This window comes from Monodelphis domestica, chromosome 3 (assembly GCF_027887165.1).
Source record: "Monodelphis domestica isolate mMonDom1 chromosome 3, mMonDom1.pri, whole genome shotgun sequence".
In the NCBI taxonomy this organism is placed as follows: Eukaryota; Metazoa; Chordata; class Mammalia; order Didelphimorphia; family Didelphidae; genus Monodelphis; species Monodelphis domestica.
This window is the reverse complement of record NC_077229.1, coordinates 381,717,647-381,737,462: the sequence shown is the minus strand read 5'-3', so window position 1 is coordinate 381,737,462 and position 19,816 is coordinate 381,717,647. Positions and strand designations below refer to the sequence as shown.

Sequence of the window (19,816 nt, the reverse complement as noted above, 5' to 3'; positions counted from 1 at the left end):
AACCACTCACCTCCTTAATCTACTCATTTCCTTTTTTTAAAGAATATTTTAAATTTGTATTTATGTCAATTTTCCAGATTAAATTTTTATATAATTATTAATAATTTTCTGACATTTCATGGCCAATGTTGCCTCTTTTTCTCCTTCCTTTCCCAAGATGGCAGATAATATTCTATAGATTGTCATGTGTTATCACAGAATGCACATTTCCATGTTTATAATGTTGTGTAAGAAGATACATATTGCTTACAGTAGAGAAAAATTAATGGGGGAAACAAAGTAAAAAACAGCATGCTTCAATGTGCATTCAGAATATTAGCTCCTCAATTGGGGTCTTCCAGGTAAACATTATGACAGTCTAGACACAGGACTCTTCCTCTCCTCACCACCTACCAATAAAGACTACCTCAAAAAGCCACCCCCCCAATTCATATGAACAAAGGGTTTCTAAAGTAGGGAGCAGCATTGAAGGTAATGGAATTTTGGCATTTCCACACCATAGGGGGGTGGAAAAGATTCCACCAAAATGCAAGCTGATCTACCCTCCACCACCTACAGAGACAGAGTCAGAGCCAGCTTGCTAGAATCAGTGAGTGAGCGAGGGGAACCTCTGGAGTGAGTGATGGGCACCTCTGGGTCCTTGGCAGCTGACTGAGAACACTGAGGATCTACTCCTGAGAGCAGCTAGACCTGAGGCTCAAGCAGACTGAGAAGCACAGACAGTGGGTGCCAGCAGGGAGTTGGCACAGAGAGGGGCAGCAAACAGTGGAAGCTGCAGAGACACGAGAGCTGGCCTCAGCCAAAATCCTTGCTCCTTAGCTCCATACACAGAGAGCCTGCCCATCCCACTCAGATTTCTAACTGGAAAGGGCAAGAAAAAACACCACACTAATGGTAAACAGTGCCCAGGGACAACAACTTCCCAACACCAAGAAAAACAAGAAGAAGGGGTTGACCCTGGATAATTTTATGTAGGAAAAACACAGGCTACAGAAGAAATAGAAGAGGAAATACAAAATAAATGCACCAAGACCTTCCAAAAAAGGAAACTGTCCACAAGCTCTTGAAGAATTTAAATTGGAGCTCATCAAAAAGATGGAAGCCTTTTGGCAAGAAAAGTGGGAAATAGTTCAGAGAGAAAATAACAGTTTAAAGGACAAGAACTCCCCATTGGAGAAATAGCTAGAAGACACGAAAAGCAGGATAGACCAAACTGAAAAGGAAAACCAGTCCTTAAAGACCAGAATTAGTCAATTGGAAGCCAATGATCTTGCAAAACAACAAGAATTAATAAAGCAAAGTCAAAAGACTGACAAAATAGAAGAAAACATAAGATATCACACTGAAAAGATGATGGATCAGGAAACAGAGCACAAAGAGACAAACCCAGATATAAACAGAAATGTTGACATGAAACTACAATAAATTATCCAAGAAAACTGCCCTGATGTTCTTGAACAAGGGGACAAAATACACACTGAAAGAGTTCATAGAACACCCTTACACTAAATCTTCAAAAGACAACTCCCAGGAATGTAATTGCCAAATACAAGAACTTCCAAGCTCAGGGGGAAATTCTAGAAGAACCTAAAAGGAGACAATTCAGATATCAAGGAACACCAATCAGGATTACACAAAATCTGGCAGCTTCCACACTAAAGGACCACAAGACTTAAATATGATATTCAGAAAGGCAAGAGAATTAGGTCTTCAACCAAGAATCACCTATCCATCAAAACTGATTATATATACACAGGGGTAAGTATAGGCATTAAACTAAATAGAAGATTTCCAAGTATTTGTAAAGAAAAGACCAGAATTAAGTGAAAAGTTTGATATCCAAACACAAAGATGAAGAGAAACACTAAAAGATAAATAAGGAAGGGAGAGAAAGGGGGAAAATGTTTTTTATTCAAACTTTCTTCTTTAAGGGCTTCAATAAGATCAAATTATTTATATTAGTATATGGATGGGAAAATGTTATTTGTAACTCAAAAATTATATTCACTATTATGGTAATTAGAGGAATCATTCACAGGAAGAGATTGGCATAATAAGTGCTATAAGATGATATGCAAAAAATGAAAAAGGAAGACGGGAATTGAATATGGCACCAAGAAATACTTGAAGAAATAAAATAAATAGGATAATCATTATCACACAAAGATACACATAGGAAGGGAAGAGGAAGAATACTCTTATAAGAAGGAGAGGAAGAGAGTGCTAATAGGTAATATTTAAACCTTATTCTCAGTGAAATCAATTGGGAGAGGGAAGAGCATCTAGATCTGCTGGGTTATTGAATTCTATTTTATCCTACAGGGAAATTAAGAAGGGGAAAGTGATGGGGTTTGGGGGGTCAGGAGTACAAAAAGGGAGGGAAAGAGAGGGGGGAGGAACTCAACATACCATAAAAAATAAGATGGGAACAGAAAGGGAGGGGGCAGAAAGGAAAGCTGATTAAGGGCCAGGATTAGGCGGACTGATTAAAAGCAAACCACTACTTTAAAAGGATATAGCAAAAGAAGAAAGAACAGAACTAGGAGACGATATCAAAATGCTGGGGAATACACAAGTGGCAATCATAACTTTGAATGTGAATAGGATGAACTCACCCATAAAGCAAAACCAAATAGGAGAATGAATTAGAAATCAAAATCCTACCATATGTTGTCTGCAAGAAACACACTTGAGGTGGGTAGACACTCACAAGGTTATAATTATAGGTTGGAGCAAAACCTATTGGGCCTCAACTGATAGAAAGAAGGCAGGAAATGCAATCATGATATCCTTGAGTTCATATATTAACAGATTAGGGAGGGCATAGGTCAATGAATTGGACATGTAAATCAAAAAAACTTGAAAGCAAACAATTCAAAAATCCCCAGATGAAAACTAAATTAGATATCCTAAAAATTAAGGGAGAAATTAATAAAATTGAAATCGAAAGAACTACTGAACTAATAAATAAGACTAGAAGCTGGTACTTTGAAAAAAACAGACAAAACAGACAAAGTACTTGTCAATCTAATTAAAAAAAGGAAAGAAGAAAGGCAAATTAACAGCATCAAGGATGAAAAGGGGGACCTCACCTCCAACAAAGAGGAAATTAAGGCAATCATTAAAAACTACTTTGCCCAACTATATGGCAATAAATATACCAACCTAGGTGATATGGATGAATATTTACAAAAATATAAATTGCCTAGACTAACAGAAGAAGAAATAGATTTCTTAAATAATCCCATATCAGAAAAAGAAATCCAACAGGCCATCAAAGAATTTCCTAAGAAAAAATCCCCAGGGCCTGATGGATTCACCAGTGAATTCTATCAAACATTCAAAGAACAGTTAACCCCAATACTATACAAACTATTTGACATAATAAGCAAAGAGGGAGTTCTACCAAACACCTTTTATGACACAAACATGGTACTGATTCCAAAACCAGGCAGGTCAAAAACAGAGAAAGAAAACTATAAACCAATATCCTTAATGAACATAGATGCAAAAATCATAAAAGGATACTAGCAAAAAGACTCCAGCAAGTCATCACAAGGGTCATCCTCTATGACCAGGCAGGATTCATACCAGGAATGCAAGGATGGATCAATATTAGGAAAACAATCCACATAATTGATCATATTAACAAGCAAAGCAACAAAAACCACATGATTATCTCAATAGACGCAGAAAAAGCCTTTGACAAAATGTAACACTCATTCCTATTGAAAACACTAGAAAGTATAAGAATAGAAATTCCTTTCCTAAAAATAATAAACAGTATTCATCTAAAACCATCAGCAAACAGCATCTGCAATGGCGATAAATTCGATGCATTCCCAATAAGATCAGGAGTGAAACAAGGATGCCCATTATCACCTCTATTATTTAACATTGTACTAAAAACACTAACAGTAACAATTAGAGAAGAAAAAAAATGGAAGATATTAAAATTGGCAGTGAGGAGACCAAGCTATCACTCTTTGCATATGAAATGGTGGGCTACTTAAATAATCCTAGGGAATCAACTAAAAAGCTAGTAGAAATAATCAACAACTTTAGCAAAGTTGCAGGATACCAAGTAAACCCACATGAGTCATCAGCATTTCTCCATATCTCCATCACATCTCACAGCAGCAAGAATTAGAAAGAGAAATTCCATTTAATATCATCCTAGACAAAATAAAATACTTGGGAATCTATATGCCGAGACAAACACAGGAACTATATGAACACAAGTACAAAACACTTTCCACACAATCAAAACTAGATCTAAACAATTGGAAAAACATTAACTACTCATGGGTAGGACGAGCTAACATAATAAAAATGACCATCCTACCCAAACTTATTTACCTTATTTAGTGCCATATCCAATGAACTAGCAAAAAACATTTTTACTGAATTAGAAAAAACACAACAAAGTTCATTGGAAAGAACAAAAGATCAAGGTTATTCAGGGAAATCATGAAAAAAAAATTCAAAGGAAGGTGGCCTAGAAGTACCAGATCTTAAACTATACTATAAAGCAGTGGTCATCAAAACAATATGGTACTGGCTAAGAGACAGAAAGGTGGATCAGTTGAATAAACTCGGGGTAAGTGACCTAAGCAAGACAGTCCATAGATCCCAGCTTTTGGGACAAAAATCCACTATTTGATAAAAAAAAAAAAAACTGCTGGGAAAATTGGAATATAGTATGGGAGAGATTAGGTTTGGATCATTAATTCACACCCTACACCAAGATAAACTCAGAATGGCTGAATGACTTGAACATAAAGAAGGAAACTATAAGTAAATTAGGAGAACACAGATTAGTATACATGTCAGATCTTTGGAAAAGGAAAGATTTTAAAACCAAGTAAGAGTTAGAAAAAAATCACAAAATGTAAAATAAATAATTTTTATTACATCAAATTAAAAAGGTTTTGTACAAACAAAACCAATGCAACCAAAATTAGAAGGGAAGTAACAAACTGGGAAACAATCTTCATAACAAAAACCTCTGACAAAGGTCTAATTAGTCAACTGTATAAATAGTTAAATGAATTGTACAAAAATATCAAGCCGTTTTCCATTTGATAAATGGGCAAGGTACATGAATAGGCAAATTTCATTAAAAGAAATCAAAATTATTAATAAGCCCATGAAAAAGTGTTCTAAATCTCTTATAATCAGGGAGATGCAAATCAAAACAACTCTGAGGTATCTACCACCTCACACCTAGCATATTGACTAACAGGACAGCAACAGAAAGTAATGAATGCTGGAGGGGATGTGGCAAAATTGGGACATTAATGGATTGCTGGTGCAGTTGTGAATTGATCCAACCATTCTGGAGGGCAATTTGGAACTATGCCCAAAGGGCACTAAAAGACTGCCCTTTGATACAGCCATAGCACTGCTGGGTTTGTACCCCAAAGAGATAGTAAGGAAAAAGACATGTACAATAATATTCATAGCCACATAGTTTGTGGGGCCAAAAACCGGAAAATGAGGGGATGTCCTTCAGTTGGGGAATGGATGAACAAATTGTGGTATATGTTGGTGATGGAATACTATTGTGCTCAAAGAAATAATAAACTGGAGGAATTCCATGTGAATTGGAACAACCTCTAGGAAGTGATTCAGAGTGAAAGGAGTAGAACCACGAGAACATTGTACACAGAGACTGACACACTGTGGTACCATCTAATCTAATGGACTTCTCCATTAATGGCAATGCAGTGATCCTGAACAACTTGGAGGGAACTACAGGAAAAAAATACTATCCACATTCAGAGGAAAAACTGTGGGAGTAGAAACACCGAAGAAAAACAACTGCTCAACTACCTGGGTAGAGGGGGATACCTTAAATGAACATCATAGTGCAAACACCAACAACATTGAAATAGGTTCTGATCAAGGACACATGTAATACCCAATGAAATTGCGTGTGGGCTGTGGGAAGGGTTGGGGTAGGGAAGGGAAGGATTCTTGTAACCAAGGAATAATGTTCAAATTGGCTAAAATTTTAAAAAAGGCTATCAGCTCCTTCTGTGGCAGTGGATAACCTTTTCTGTCATGAGTCCCTTCCTGTTGCTCTTGATCCTTGCATTGATGATAACAGTTGTCATTTACAATTGATCATCATACTTTTCTGCTGATACTGTGTACAACATTCTCCTGGTTCTGCTCACTTTACTCACTTCATTGCATCATTTCCTTTAAGTCTTTGGGGTTTTTTGTGATCCTCTTGTTCATCATTTCTTATGATAAAACTGAACCTACTCACTTCCCATGAATTACTCCTCCACCCTAGCTCAGCCACATACAAAGATGGTCATGCTCTTGATCTGGTCACTACCCATAAGAATTCTGAAATTTCTTTATCTGACTATAAGTGTATGCTCTTCCTTTCTCCTTTTGCATTCCCTTACAAAACCCTATTCCTCCCCAGCTTGACCTCTTCTTCAATGCTGTACCATCTTCCTCTCTTAAAATCCTAGTTGCTTTACCAAATAATTAATTATATATAATTTTTTCCGAGACTCAGTCATCGATTCCTCTCACCATCTTTCTTTCTACATGTGCATTGTTAAATGAAGGTTGAGAAAATTACAAAAATATGTTGAAAGTGTTCACTACAATTTTATGTTACACAACTTCAATTGGACCCTCACTGCCACTCTGTGATCCTTCTATACTTGCCTGGTCCCACTTTCCCAAACCTTTGTAACCCTCATCACAATTCCCATGGCTCTCATTCCCCTCTTTCAGACAAGAACCTTTTTTTTTTAATTTTTCAGGAACAATTCAAACCATTCACTGTTAACTTCCTTTTCTCCTCTCTTCCTCATTTCTTATCATTCAAATCCCTTTTGCCACATCTCATCTTTAGCTGTTTCTCACAAAATAAAGCAGGCTTACTCTTTTTTTGTCTGTTATTATTTCCCTAGGGAGAAAAGTTTTTTTTCATATGTTGTTCACCCTCAAAGAGAATAGACCAACTTACGAAGAACAGGATAAAGCTTAGTGTAGAGTCAAACCTCCCATCTCTCCTATCTTCCTAAACTAATTACATTCCAAACAGGAAACACAGGCTTAGAAGCTGCAGTATATTAGCCAGGAATTTAAACAGGCAAAAAGTTTAGTTAATTTTCCAGGGCAAGCACGAGCTCAATCTAGAAATTCATCCATTATTTTTTAACCTGATTTCTTTTAGGAATGAATGCTACTAGTTTATTATCAGATATCACACTGGATATTATGGGTTAGCTGGGACTGGAGGTCACTTAACTTGTTTGAGCCAAACAAAGCAGAGACAGCAATACTTTCAGAGTGAGGAGAGTCACAATATTCCATCTTGTGGGAGAACTTCTCTGATTTACCATTGAAGTCATGGGAACTTCATCATTAGAATAGTCATCTCAGCATATTCGTTCTTTTGCTTTGGGTACTAGCTGGGTCATACTCAAAAGTCCCTTCCAATTGTAGGGTTCCATTTGGTATATTCCATGCCAAAACTCTTTCTTAGTCTAGGCTCATAGTCTCAGCTTCTGGCCTTTCCAGAATTTGACAATGAGGATGTCATCCTGTTCTACACAGTCATTAGAGTCCTAGTTGCTACTCTAGGATGTCACACTGTGGAAGAATCCTTGTTGAGGGAGGAGGTCACTAGACACTAACTGGAATAGATCAGGAGTTACAAGAAATGAGATCTTGAGATCTGACATGGTATGTCTGGTCTTCATTGGGACAGACTTCAAGTATAAACTCTCCTGAAGCTTGTCTATGATGTTATCATTTCTAAGTGTAATGGATTATTCCAAACCTGTTGGCAATGAACTCATTATGTAGCACTGAAGACTTGGCATCACTTTGGACACAGCCTATGGCTTGTATGGGCACCTTGGTGATGAAGACTCTGTGGATGGAGGAGGTCACTTACACATCTGTGTTCTCAATATGAACTTGGCAGTCTCATCTGTAAGCTCAGGGATCTGTACAGTGACCTGGCTAGCATAAGGAATAGCCACCAAAATGGCCCTGGCCCCACACATTCAGGTTTCAGCTCTATAGCTCACCTAACCAACCAACCTTATTGCCAAATGTAACACCTCTACTAATTCAAGTGATCCCATTTCATCCTGCTTTCTCCAACAGATTGGAGGACTTATTCAAAGAGCTGGGCAAAATTTGTACTGATAAAAAAGTATGGAAAAGATCTGGGGATAGGAATATAAACACCAATGCAGGGATGCATACATAGACGAATTCAAAACACTTAAAGTTCATCTATGTGTTACCAGGTAATTCTGAAACTGACTTTCTTATGGAACTGTGTAAAATGAACTTAACATTTATCCAAATCTTTTCTACTAGAAAACAGAGAGTAAAGAGTACTATTCAGATGGTAACATTTAATAATCTGTAATGATACTTGATTTAAGCCTATCGAATTCAAAAGCAACCTAGCTAATATGCTCTTCAAAACCAGCTTTTTTGATTGCTGCTGAAGACATTAGTACAGTATAAAAAATTTAACAATTACATGAAACTAGAATAAAAGCTCTTACTGATTAAATAAAATTATTAGAGTATTTACAGTATATTTTTTGGCTACTAGGTAGTTTTAGAAATCACAGAAAATGGAATTATAGGAAAAAAAACAAGGAATCACAAGATAAAGGTTTTAATTTCTTATGAAGTAAATTGATGGAGATTTTTTTTTTCCTAGAGCCTGGGAATGGATCAGAGGAGATCAACTACAAAACACAGATTGGTTCGGGTTTATTAATTCTTTATCATTTAAAGCAGGGCAACTAGCTATCACTTTCATAGTGGATAGAGTGCTGGGCTTGGAGTCAGTAAGACTAATTAAAATCTGACATCAGACACAGGCTATGTGACCCCAGGCAAGTCACTTAACCCTAATTGCCTCAGTTTGCATATCTGCAAAATGATCTGGAGAAGGAAATGGCAAACCATTTCAGCATATTTGCCAAGAAAACTCCAAAAGAAGTCACAGAGAGCTAAATGTGATTTGAAACACCGTTTTTATATAGTGTTAGACAGAAATGATATTGGAAAATTTAGAAAAGAGAGCACTTGAGGAAAGACTCTAAAGTTAAATACACATTTTATTTTCTGTTACTTTGTTATCCAAAGTTATCTTTAGTTTTATCAAATCATAGTGTAAGAACAACAAGATGTCTCACAATAAAGGTTTCCAGGATCTAAAAATTTGAAGAAATCCATTATACAATACTATAGATTTAATGAAAGGTCATTTAGATGCATAGTATTGTATAATGCAGCTTCCTCATGCTCACATAACAAATTTAAGATAACAGATTTTTGAGCTGTAAGAAGTCTTATCAATCATCTAGTCTGATGCTTTCATTTTGTACATGAAAAAATTGGTGTCAGAGATAATGAATTGTTTAGAGTCACACAGAGTTCACAGTAGAGCTGGGATTTGAATCTAGGTCTCTTGGGCTCAAATCCAGTGCTCTTTCAACCTGCTATTCCTCTCTGAAGAAAATGTAAAAATATGCTATTCTAAAGTGGACATTATACTTTAAACTAATATCTAGTCGTTCCTGCCTTTCTCTGACTGTTGTATATTCCTTAAAAAACCTTCAGTGTTCATGATGCTTAAAAATACTATGGACCTGCCATAATAATGCAAATAAATAAATTCCATGGATTAAAAAATGTTTAGATTAGAAAAGCCTATGGTGTATGAATTGAGGAAAACTATGCCATAAATAGGTTCTTGTTTAATTTTTTTCCTATAGAAATGAACAACAGATCTCTCACAAATACTCTGGCCCCATACTAAAAGGATGATATAACAGACAGAACTCAAAACTAGAATGGGATGAATTGAATTCCAGTTCTGATTTTGCAACTATCTATGTAATTTGTGATTTGATGGGTAAATTACTAGACCCCTTAGTTTTGCGGTTGCTTATTTGTAAAACACAGACAAAAATATTTGCACTATCTGCTTATCAGCGCTGTTGTGAGGATCATATGGGATTATGGATGTAAAAGCACTTTACAGCTTTTACACATTACATATATCACAAACAAATCCAAGCTATTATTATCACTAGAGTAATGATGCTTCTGATTATAATAAGCATCAATATTTTAGTAGAATAATCATTTGGACCAATTTTAACTTTAATGATAATAACTGATTTTGCAGATTTTATTTATGGATGGCCATATGATATTTTAGGGCTGTCTGTACTCTGGTGAGGGGGCAGATTATGCTCTCTATATGATTATACATAAATGTACAAATGAGGAACCATCTACACATAGAAAAAGCTTCAATTTTATATTGTTAGAATACCAGACGATTGTACAAGCATGCATTTAGCTCTGATGTAATAAATGTCACAAATGGAAATAAAGTTAAATGGGTTAATTAGTCACTAGTGGCTATTTTAATCACTGTATTGAAAAATCAGAGACAGATGTTAGAAGAATGCTCATTACAGGGTTTTCCGTAGTATAAAGTGTGAATTACCTGGGCAATACTTTCATCTCTAAAGCTTTTGTATAACCGATTACATCTTTTTTTAACCTTCCATGAGTAAATAGCAAAACTAATTAGCCGCACACTATTAAGTTAATGCACATTTATCTACAACAATTCAATTCTGACTGTGAAATAATCTTTCTAAACTATAATTACACTCCAACTTAATTAACATAATTTCTACAGCACATATTTTAATAAAGAAGCTGCCATTATGGTTACATTTTCTTTTTCTTTTTCTTTTTTTTAAATTTTTATTTGGTCATTTCCAAACACATTCATTGGAAACAAAGATCATTTTCTTTTCTTCCCTCCCCCCTCCCACCACCTCTCCCATAGCCCATGCGCAATTCCATTGGGTATCACATGTGTTCTTGATTCAAACCCATTTCCATGTTGTTGGTATTTGCATTAGAGTGTTCATTTAGAGTCTCTCCTCAGTCATATCCCCTCCACCCCTGTAGTCAAGCAGTTGCTTTTCATAGGTGTTTTTACTCCCACAGTTTATCCTCTGCTTGTGGATAGTGTTTTTTAGATCCCTGCAGATTGTTCAGGGACATTGCATCGCCACTAATGGAGAAGTCCATTACCTTCGATTGTACCACAATGTATCAGTCTCTGTGTACAATGTTTTCCTGGTTCTGCTCCTTTCGCTCTGCATCACTTCCTGGAGGTTGTTCCAGTCTCTATGGAATTCCTCCACTTTATTATTCCTTTTAGCACAATAGTATTCCATCACCAACATATACCTCAATTTGTTCAGCCATTCCCCAATTGAAGGGCATCCCCTCATTTTCCAATTTTTGGCCACCACAAAGAGTGCAGCTATGAATATTCTTGTACAAGTCTTTTTCCTTATGATCTCCTTGAGGTACAAGTCCAGCAGTGCTATGGCTGGATCAAAGGGCAGACAGTATTTTATCACCCTTTGGGCATAGTTCCAAATTGCCCTCCAGAATGGTTGGATCAATTCACAACTCCACCAGCAATGAATTAGTGTCCCCACTTTGCCACATCCCCTCCAGCATTCATTACTTTCCTTTGCTGTCATGTTAGCCAATCTGCTAGGTGTGAGGTGATACCCCAGAGTTGTTTTGATTTGCATCTCTCTGATTATAAGAGATGTAGAGCACTTTTTCATGTGCTTATTAATAGTTTTGATTTCTTTGGCTGAGAACTGCCTGTTCATGTCCCTTGCCCATTTATCAATTGGAGAATGGCTTGATTTTTTGTACAATTGATTTAGCTCTTTGTAAATTTGAGTAATTAAACCTTTGTCAGAGGTTTTTATGAAGATTGTTTCCCAATTTGTTGCTACCTTTCTGGTTTTAGTTACATTGGTTTTGTTTGTACAAAACCTTTTTAATTTGATGTAGTCAAAATTATTTATTTTACATTTTGTGACTCTTTCTAAGTCTTGCTTGGTTTTAAAATCTTTCCCTTCCCAAAGGTCTGACATGTATACTATTCTGTGCTCATCTAATTTACTTATAGTTTCCTTCTTTATGTTCAAGTCATTCACCCATTCTGAATTTATCTTGGTGTAGGGTGTGAGGTGTTGATCCAAACCTAATCTCTCCCACGCTCTCTTCCAATTTTCCCAGCAGTTTTTATCAAATAATGGATTTTTGTCCCAAAAGCTGGGATCTTTGGGTTTGTCATAAACTGTCTTGCTGAGATCATTTTCCCCAAGTCTATTCCACTGATCCTCCTTTCTGTCTCTTAGCCAGTACCAAATTGTTTTGATCACCACCGCTTTATAGTATAGTTTGAAATCTGGGACTGTATGGTTACATTTTCAATGTAGACTGTATTCTGGGGATGACGAGTACAAGGGGTGCAAATATCTCCTCCATAGATAATCTTACAAACAAATAAAGGTAAAGAATATTCTGTGATCCTTTGATGAAATACTCTGTCTAAACGGGGAATCTCCCGAAGATAAGGATATAATATTTCCAACTGAGTAGAATGCCAAAATAGTGACCCGCTCCATCATTAATCTCTTGTTCACCAGGGACACAAGTAGGACACAACTGAAATTATATGATTGCTAATGTTATGGGAGGCAATAAGAAGTTTGACAGTGGCACTACTTGTACCTAGGATTTGACCCTTAGTTTTCAAAAACCTGTTATGAAAATAGTAAACTAGCAACAGCTGTTTTTGTTGCCTACCTCAAAAGATAGCAAGGTGTAAGAGAGATCACCAGCTACCATTAGATAGTACTAGAAATTAAGAGCAAAGCTATGAAAAGGAACTTTGAAATAATATTTTATTAACTTAATTATGGCAGCTAAATAACAGGGTCAAGTTCTTCCGCATCACAAATTCCTTTGGTCAAAGGAAAATTTCACTGGTGATGTGACAGAGTACCAAAATATAAAATATACCATTTATTCCACTCTTTAATGATCAGTATTTCCAGGCCTCAAAATATACCAGGGAAAAAACCGAAATTATAAGCTTTTGTTCTTGCTTTACCAAGATGGTTAATTTCTATAAGGTTTGAGATATTTGATTATCTTGACATTTTTTTCCCCAACTGCTTTGTGTTTTATGTATTATGGTGCAAAGGTGGGAAAAGGGAGAAGGAAGGTGGATATGAAGTCAGAGGAAATGGGTTCAGATTCTTACTTCTACTTACTTCTTGAGTAGTGCTTGGTGAGCTACTTAATTTCTAGGGACCACATTTTCATCCATAAGAAAGTAGGATAAGATGGTTCCTTCTATTTCTAAGTCTATTAATTTATGATTTAGATCCTTGTTCATTTCTCAGAAAATGTAAAAAGCATTCTTCTTTCTCTGAGGAAAACATGTTTAAGGAAAGGAAATGGACCCTATTTTAATCAGCCTTGAATTAAAAACAAAACAAACAAACAAACAAAAAACCACTGTTCAAAACAACAAATGCAACAACATAAAAAAAAAGGATCCAGCTGGATCAAAAAGGTAAATGAGAACCTGTTCAATCTCATTTGAAAAGCAAAGTTTACCAAAGTCAGATATAAGGTCTTGATATGGATTATTATCTTTCTAATATATTTCAGCAACAATATAAGCCATTTGTAATAAATCTGAAACAGAAGTCTGAAACATATTTAATCTATCTCAAATATTTACTTCTTTGTGATTAATTATGTTACTTTTTAAATGCTGAAGTTAAATAAAAAGATTGCATTTGGATTCCTTTAACAATTATTCCATCTCAGAAAAAATAATTTAACAGGACATTTTAAATACATTTATGACCTAACTTCATTTAAAGTGAAATCAAATCTATATGATGTAAATAGCACACAACAGAAGTCTTATTCACATAATCACAATTTATGTTTACACAACAAAGAACTTTTTTCCCTCCTATTATGGCTGAATTGAATGGAACAGATGTCTCTAGAACATTTAATAAGTATTTTTGTTGTTTTAAAAATCACATGAAGATTCTTTTATCAGTAGATGATTGAACAACCACCTCTTCAGAAACACTTATAGTGTCTTATTCTAAGGCATAAGAAAATATAAACAACTTTAGATATGTTCAAAGGGAATATTTAGAGAGGAAAAAAATTCTAGAAAGGTCCTTGAAAAGGCTCTCATGGTTGCCTGACATAAGGTCAATTTGTTTAGTGTTTTGTATGTATGTGACTAAGGTTATTTTAAATGTGATAAATAATACCCAAATTCAGTAATTTCTCCTTTCAAAGGCATAGAACATAGAACACTATTTACCATATTCCTCTCAAGTCTCAGGAAAATTTACATATGCATTTTGCTGCAAGATCTTTCTTTGTTCATAAATCTGAAGTAATTTATTTATATTCTATTTCCTTTTTAATAAAATAAAAATCCCAAGAAAATACAAAAAGGATCCATTTGGGCTATAACTGAAAAAGAAAATAAGTCTTATTGAAATGTTTAAATTAAGGTGTTATTGGTTAACTTAACTTGGACTGAATATTATTTGAATATATTTGCATAGTATCCTAGGCTTCCGTGGACGAGAAAACATATATAGTTCATTATAGCATGATAACTGATAAATCAAAGGGGCTTTTAAATGTTTAATAGTTTCATAAAACCATTGCTCTACCATGAAAGCAATTACTAAATATGAAAACCAATTTTATCACATATGCTTGGCATAAATGTAAATACTTACAAAAAAGGTGACTTGTTTTGAAAATGTTGACAGAGCTGCCCTCTAGACTTGCACATTGGTACCCTGTAGAATGATTTTCAGATGAGTAAGCCCTCCCCCTCTGAACACTTAGCACAGTAAATATCATTTGCATTTATATAATATATAAGAAAGCCAGAACTTGTCTTTAAAACATATAAGTTAACTCCCAAATGAATATAAGCCATAAATTATTATTGATTAGTTATTCTCAAACACAGAGCTTGAAATTATATCAATAGGCAACTAATCTTATGAATATTTATCATACCACATTGACCTAAAAATACCAATTAAAAAAAAACCCTCTGTTTAGCCAGTCCAATATTAGAAAGTCATAAGCAAAGATTTTATGTGAAATTTAAGTGACTGGTTTGAACCTTCCAATTCTGGTCCTGATCCCGTTGTTGTGAGTTTACCACAGTTTAGATAGCGCTAGAAGTATATTTCTCATTGTTTTATTTTTGCCCCGATCCAGCATGAAAGCGACAGGTTTTCTACCCAGTTTTATTAAATATCTCATAAGCATCATGTTAATAAACCAGTAAAATGTTAACTGTATAAAAAGTGAATGAGAAGCGGTTACCGGACTTTGCTAGTATCGCTCCACTGCATCCGTACTGTGGAGCCTTAATGGCACCTTTTCACCCTGGAATATCTCTCTGCTTCTCCATCCACCTTCTCCCATTGGGGAGTTCCTCCAGGGTCTTCCATTTTGGTCAGCCTTCATTCATATTGCAATTCTGCTTCTGACTGTTTGGATTCTGCCACTACACTTCCATGTAGGAAAATTCCACTCCCATGACCCGACTTTCAGCTCCCTTTTGTGTGTTGTCTTCCCCAATTCAACATAAGCTTTGGGGGCACAAGGACTGTATTTGTTTTTCTTGCCTGGGATATTGCAAGTACTTAATAAATTTTTGCTGCCTGCCTGGATGGAGAGTTCTCCTTAGAGAGCATGATTACTGTTTTGAGCCTGCTGCCTTCCTTTTAGAAACTGTTGATGACTTAGTTCCATTTCTGGGCATCTTCTAGGAAAGTGAAACAATTTAAAAATTTTGCTTCCAAGAAGCTACAAATGCTTGTGCTTGAAGTTAAGCAGGACCTCCTGCTCCAGCACTGGCCTTACTGGGGATAGAAAAGTGAGTAGGAAGTTCTTGAATTAGTTGGTACAAATAAGTGGACAATTTGTTGTCCTCCAGTATTTCGAATAAAGTATATAGTTTCCTTCTTGTTTCTGTTTTCTGACTATATTGAATTAAGATGTAAAAGAATAGTTCCTACCAATAGGAAGATCTGAAGACCTGAAGGTCTAGGTTTGAAGGAGGTGAGGAGAAGAGATGATACTCTGTCTCTACCAATGAAAACATTTCACAATAAAAAGCTGACAGCAATGTGGGGATCCAAATTTAAACACTGCATGTTCTAAAAATATTATCACTGAATCATTATTTGCAACCTCCCTTCTCAACTAATTTACTACTTATTACCTATTGGGCTCTTTGCCAAATCCTTTTTTTTTAACCCCTTACCTTCTATCTTGGAATCAATACTGTGCACTGGTTTCAAGGCAGAAGAGTGGTAAGGGCTAGGTAATGGGGGTTAGGTGACTTGCTCAGGGTCACACAGCTGGGAAGTGTCTGAGGGCAGATTTGAACCTGGGACCTCCTGTCTCTAGGCCTGGCTCTCCATCCACTGAGCAACCCAGCTTCCCCCTCTTTGGCAAATTCTGCATCAACTCTCCCATCTTTTTTTTTTTTTTACGAAAAAATGTACTGCTGTTCATCTCAGATTATCACTTAAGTAGTTAATCAATCAATATCATTGATTGAATGATTATCAATGACTTTGTATGGCATTCTTTAAAACTAAACATTTCACATGCCCTTTTGAAAGATAACAATAAGGGAAAGTTCAGCAGGTAGTCAGTTTCTTGTTTCTCAAATTAATTATAGGACTCAGTCATCCATCCCATATCCTTGAGCAAATTTTACCAGGATACGTGAATTGTACATAGCATCATTGTTTTACTGCCTTGGAATGGCTTTAGGCACACTAAACACAGTCCAAATAATGGTGAAAGAAGCTGAGAAACATTCCCATTCTAAATCCAGGTAACTAGTCCCCTAATCCACAACAAACATGAAAATAAAATGAGGAAAGGAGAATTCCTGCTGGGCTTTGGAACCATTTTCATCAAGACAACATTAATTTTTATGGAAAAATATACCAATCTCCATAATAAATTCTAAATAAGTTTTGGGGATATCTTCAAAGATAATTCACAACTTTGTAATTGTTGATGCTTTTTTCCTAATAAAATACTTGCCTTAATGTTTTAAAACTTACTCTAACCTCACAAAAAGGCAGTTCTAAAGTTTCCTGTGCATAAGAACTAAATCAGTTTTGACTGTATAACTATTATATACTCATTACATTAAAAAATTCTGGGATTCTCCGGATTTATGGCCAATTGCTCCTTAATTTTAACAGTTTTATAGTCACCTGTTTTTGTAGATGCATCTGTTGTCACATAATTAATTTACTACTTATTGCTCATTGGCAATTGCTTTGGCAAATTCTGCATCAACTCTTCCATCTTTCTTTTCATTTTAAGAAAAAAGGTACTGCTGCTCGCCATGTCAGATTATCACTTAAGTAGTCAATCAATCAATACCATTGATTGAATGATTATCAAAGACTATGTATGACATTATTTAAAACTAAACATTTCACTGAATGCCTAACCACTGAGTCATCAGAGATGCTCTATTAGGAATCAGAGGACCTGGATTGGAATTCCTCTCTAATACCGTTTAATCTTAGACAAATTCACCTATTGGGGATTCAGTTTTCTCTTCTCCAAAATTAGCTGTTTGGCCTACCTGACCTTCAGTTCCCTGCTGGCTCTAATTAGGTGATTCTAGGGTCGATGACTACATGTTTATTGCAGGAATTACTTTGATGCAGCTGGCTATTTCACTCATGAATCCTGCCCAATTGTGGCCAGCTGGGCCATGTGGGATTTAGCAGAAGATACTTGAGTTTACGGTTTTCAATTTTTATGACAGACCAAAAATTGGTTGTAATGAATACTTTATAAAAGTATATTTTGGCAAACTATACAGTTTTATAGTCTATTTAGAAATAAACATTTGAATTATGCTTTCAAGTAAATACAACTAAAAACCTCTCAAGAAAAGTCATAATTTAGTTTCACAGTGGAAGAAAGCATTTGTTAAGCACCTACTATGTGCCAGGCACTCTGCTAAATATTTCACAAATATTAACCCATATTTCTCATAACAACCTTGGGAGGTATGTGATGCTATAATCCTCCTTTGACTGATGATGAAACCGAAGGAGCCTAGATTAGGTGATTTGCCCAAGGTAACAGGAAGGAAGCATCTGTGGCCACATTTGAACATGTCTTCTTGACTCTAGTCTTGGCATTCCACCTACCATGACACCTATCTGCCTTTAAATATAATATACTCATAATTGTGGGTACAATATCATTATTATATGTCAGCTTATTGATATCCAGGGCTAGAATCAATAGATATGGCTAACTAAGTCTGTGATCCTTTCTGTTTCACCTAGGAATTTCTTAAAGCTATTTACTATATAATAACCTTCCTTAATAAATGACTAGTATTGTGTGGTCAAGTATACTCTCCAATGCTTTTTGACAAAAATATTTTATGCTTATTTTCTTTAAATATCTACATCTAGAGGTTTAAAAGAAAATTAGGCTGTTAATAAAATATTACTATTTTCTCCATTCATATCAGAATTACCACAGAGAGCTAGGTAACATTGGAGTGGGAAAAATCTTTTAAATAAGTTTATTTGTAAAACAAGTCAAGTGTGTATTTCAACCTCCAAAGCTAGTGAATGTTGAATAAATGCCACTTCTGTGCCTTGATATTATTGATAAACTGTACTATTAAACAAGCGTGTGCATATTACATTTTAAAAATTCTAATTTGTTTCAGTTTGACATGACATAGTGCATTGCAGCTCGCTCTCCATAAAAGAATATTTTCAACAGAAAAAAAGGTTTTAAGTTAATCTGAATCATGCTACACAGTGAGTTTCCCTGAGAGGTTTCATTCCCTTTAAATATTAAGATATTAAAGTGTAACAAGATTGGAAACACAACTTGAGTGATTATTCTGGCTTGCTAGTGTATTTTTTGTTGTTTTTTATTAACATGAATTTATTTACCTTTCCTCCTCCTGCCTCATATACCGTGTACTAGACTTGCAGATGGTGCAAAATGTTGGTAGAAGTTTATTTTACTCTTTGTGTTTTACAGTCTTCACTAAATATACACTGTTCATTTCCAGATCCACTGTGTTATAGCAATGAACTATCTTTATAAGGATTTTAAAAGTTAAGTATGGATAATATTTTCAATTTTTGTACTACTCTTACTTATTTTTACATCTGATTTCCTTAAGCAAGAGTTAAACCAACTTATAAAGTTACCTTAAAATAATGTTCTTGTTAACCACTTTGGTATATGCCTACTAATTTGTTTGCATTATCTGTGCTTGCTTAATAAATGGTCACTGAATTGAATATGACCATTTTATAAAATTAACCTTAGTCTTCTTGCATATACTAATATACTTATGGTATATGTATACAAAATGATCACATGCCAAGTTATACACAACCTGGTTGAGAGATATTTTAAATAATACATTTTTAAAAACAATTATCTTTGGAAGAAAACAAGATTAAACAATATTAACTAAGTAAACCTTCCTTTCAGTGCAAGTATGGGTAGAAATGGATTACTATTTTTAAAAATCTTTGGGCCAGAACTAATTAATAAGAATATGATAATCACAGTTTAGTTCTTAACGTAATTGTAGAATAGTCTTATTTGTTTATATATTATGACAGGATTACATATAATACTATTTTACCATTTCTAAAAAAATGATACAGTCCTTTCTGTCTAACTCCCTATGATAGAAAGGACAGAGCATCACTGAGACAAAATAAAAAGAGCAGAAGACTTCATATTATTGATATATATACAATTCCTAAAGGTGTAAATTAGCTATTAATCAGTTAACACA

General features: G+C 35.1%; 1 protein-coding gene across 13 annotated transcripts in view; it reads right to left on the bottom strand.

The window, feature by feature from the left end:
* The window catches only part of CTNND2 (catenin delta 2), a 1,175,163-nt gene that overhangs the window by 343,693 nt on the left and 811,654 nt on the right, over positions 1–19,816 (bottom strand). For 6 of the 13 annotated variants that reach the window (XM_016431422.2, XM_016431423.2, XM_016431424.2 and 3 more), the window contains one exon: positions 14,703–14,765. The exons of the other annotated variants lie outside the window; for them this stretch is intronic. In XM_016431422.2, coding sequence (XP_016286908.1) covers positions 14,703–14,765 — 63 coding nt within the window. The remainder of the gene's footprint in view (positions 1–14,702; positions 14,766–19,816) is intronic. 13 annotated transcript variants of the gene reach the window in all.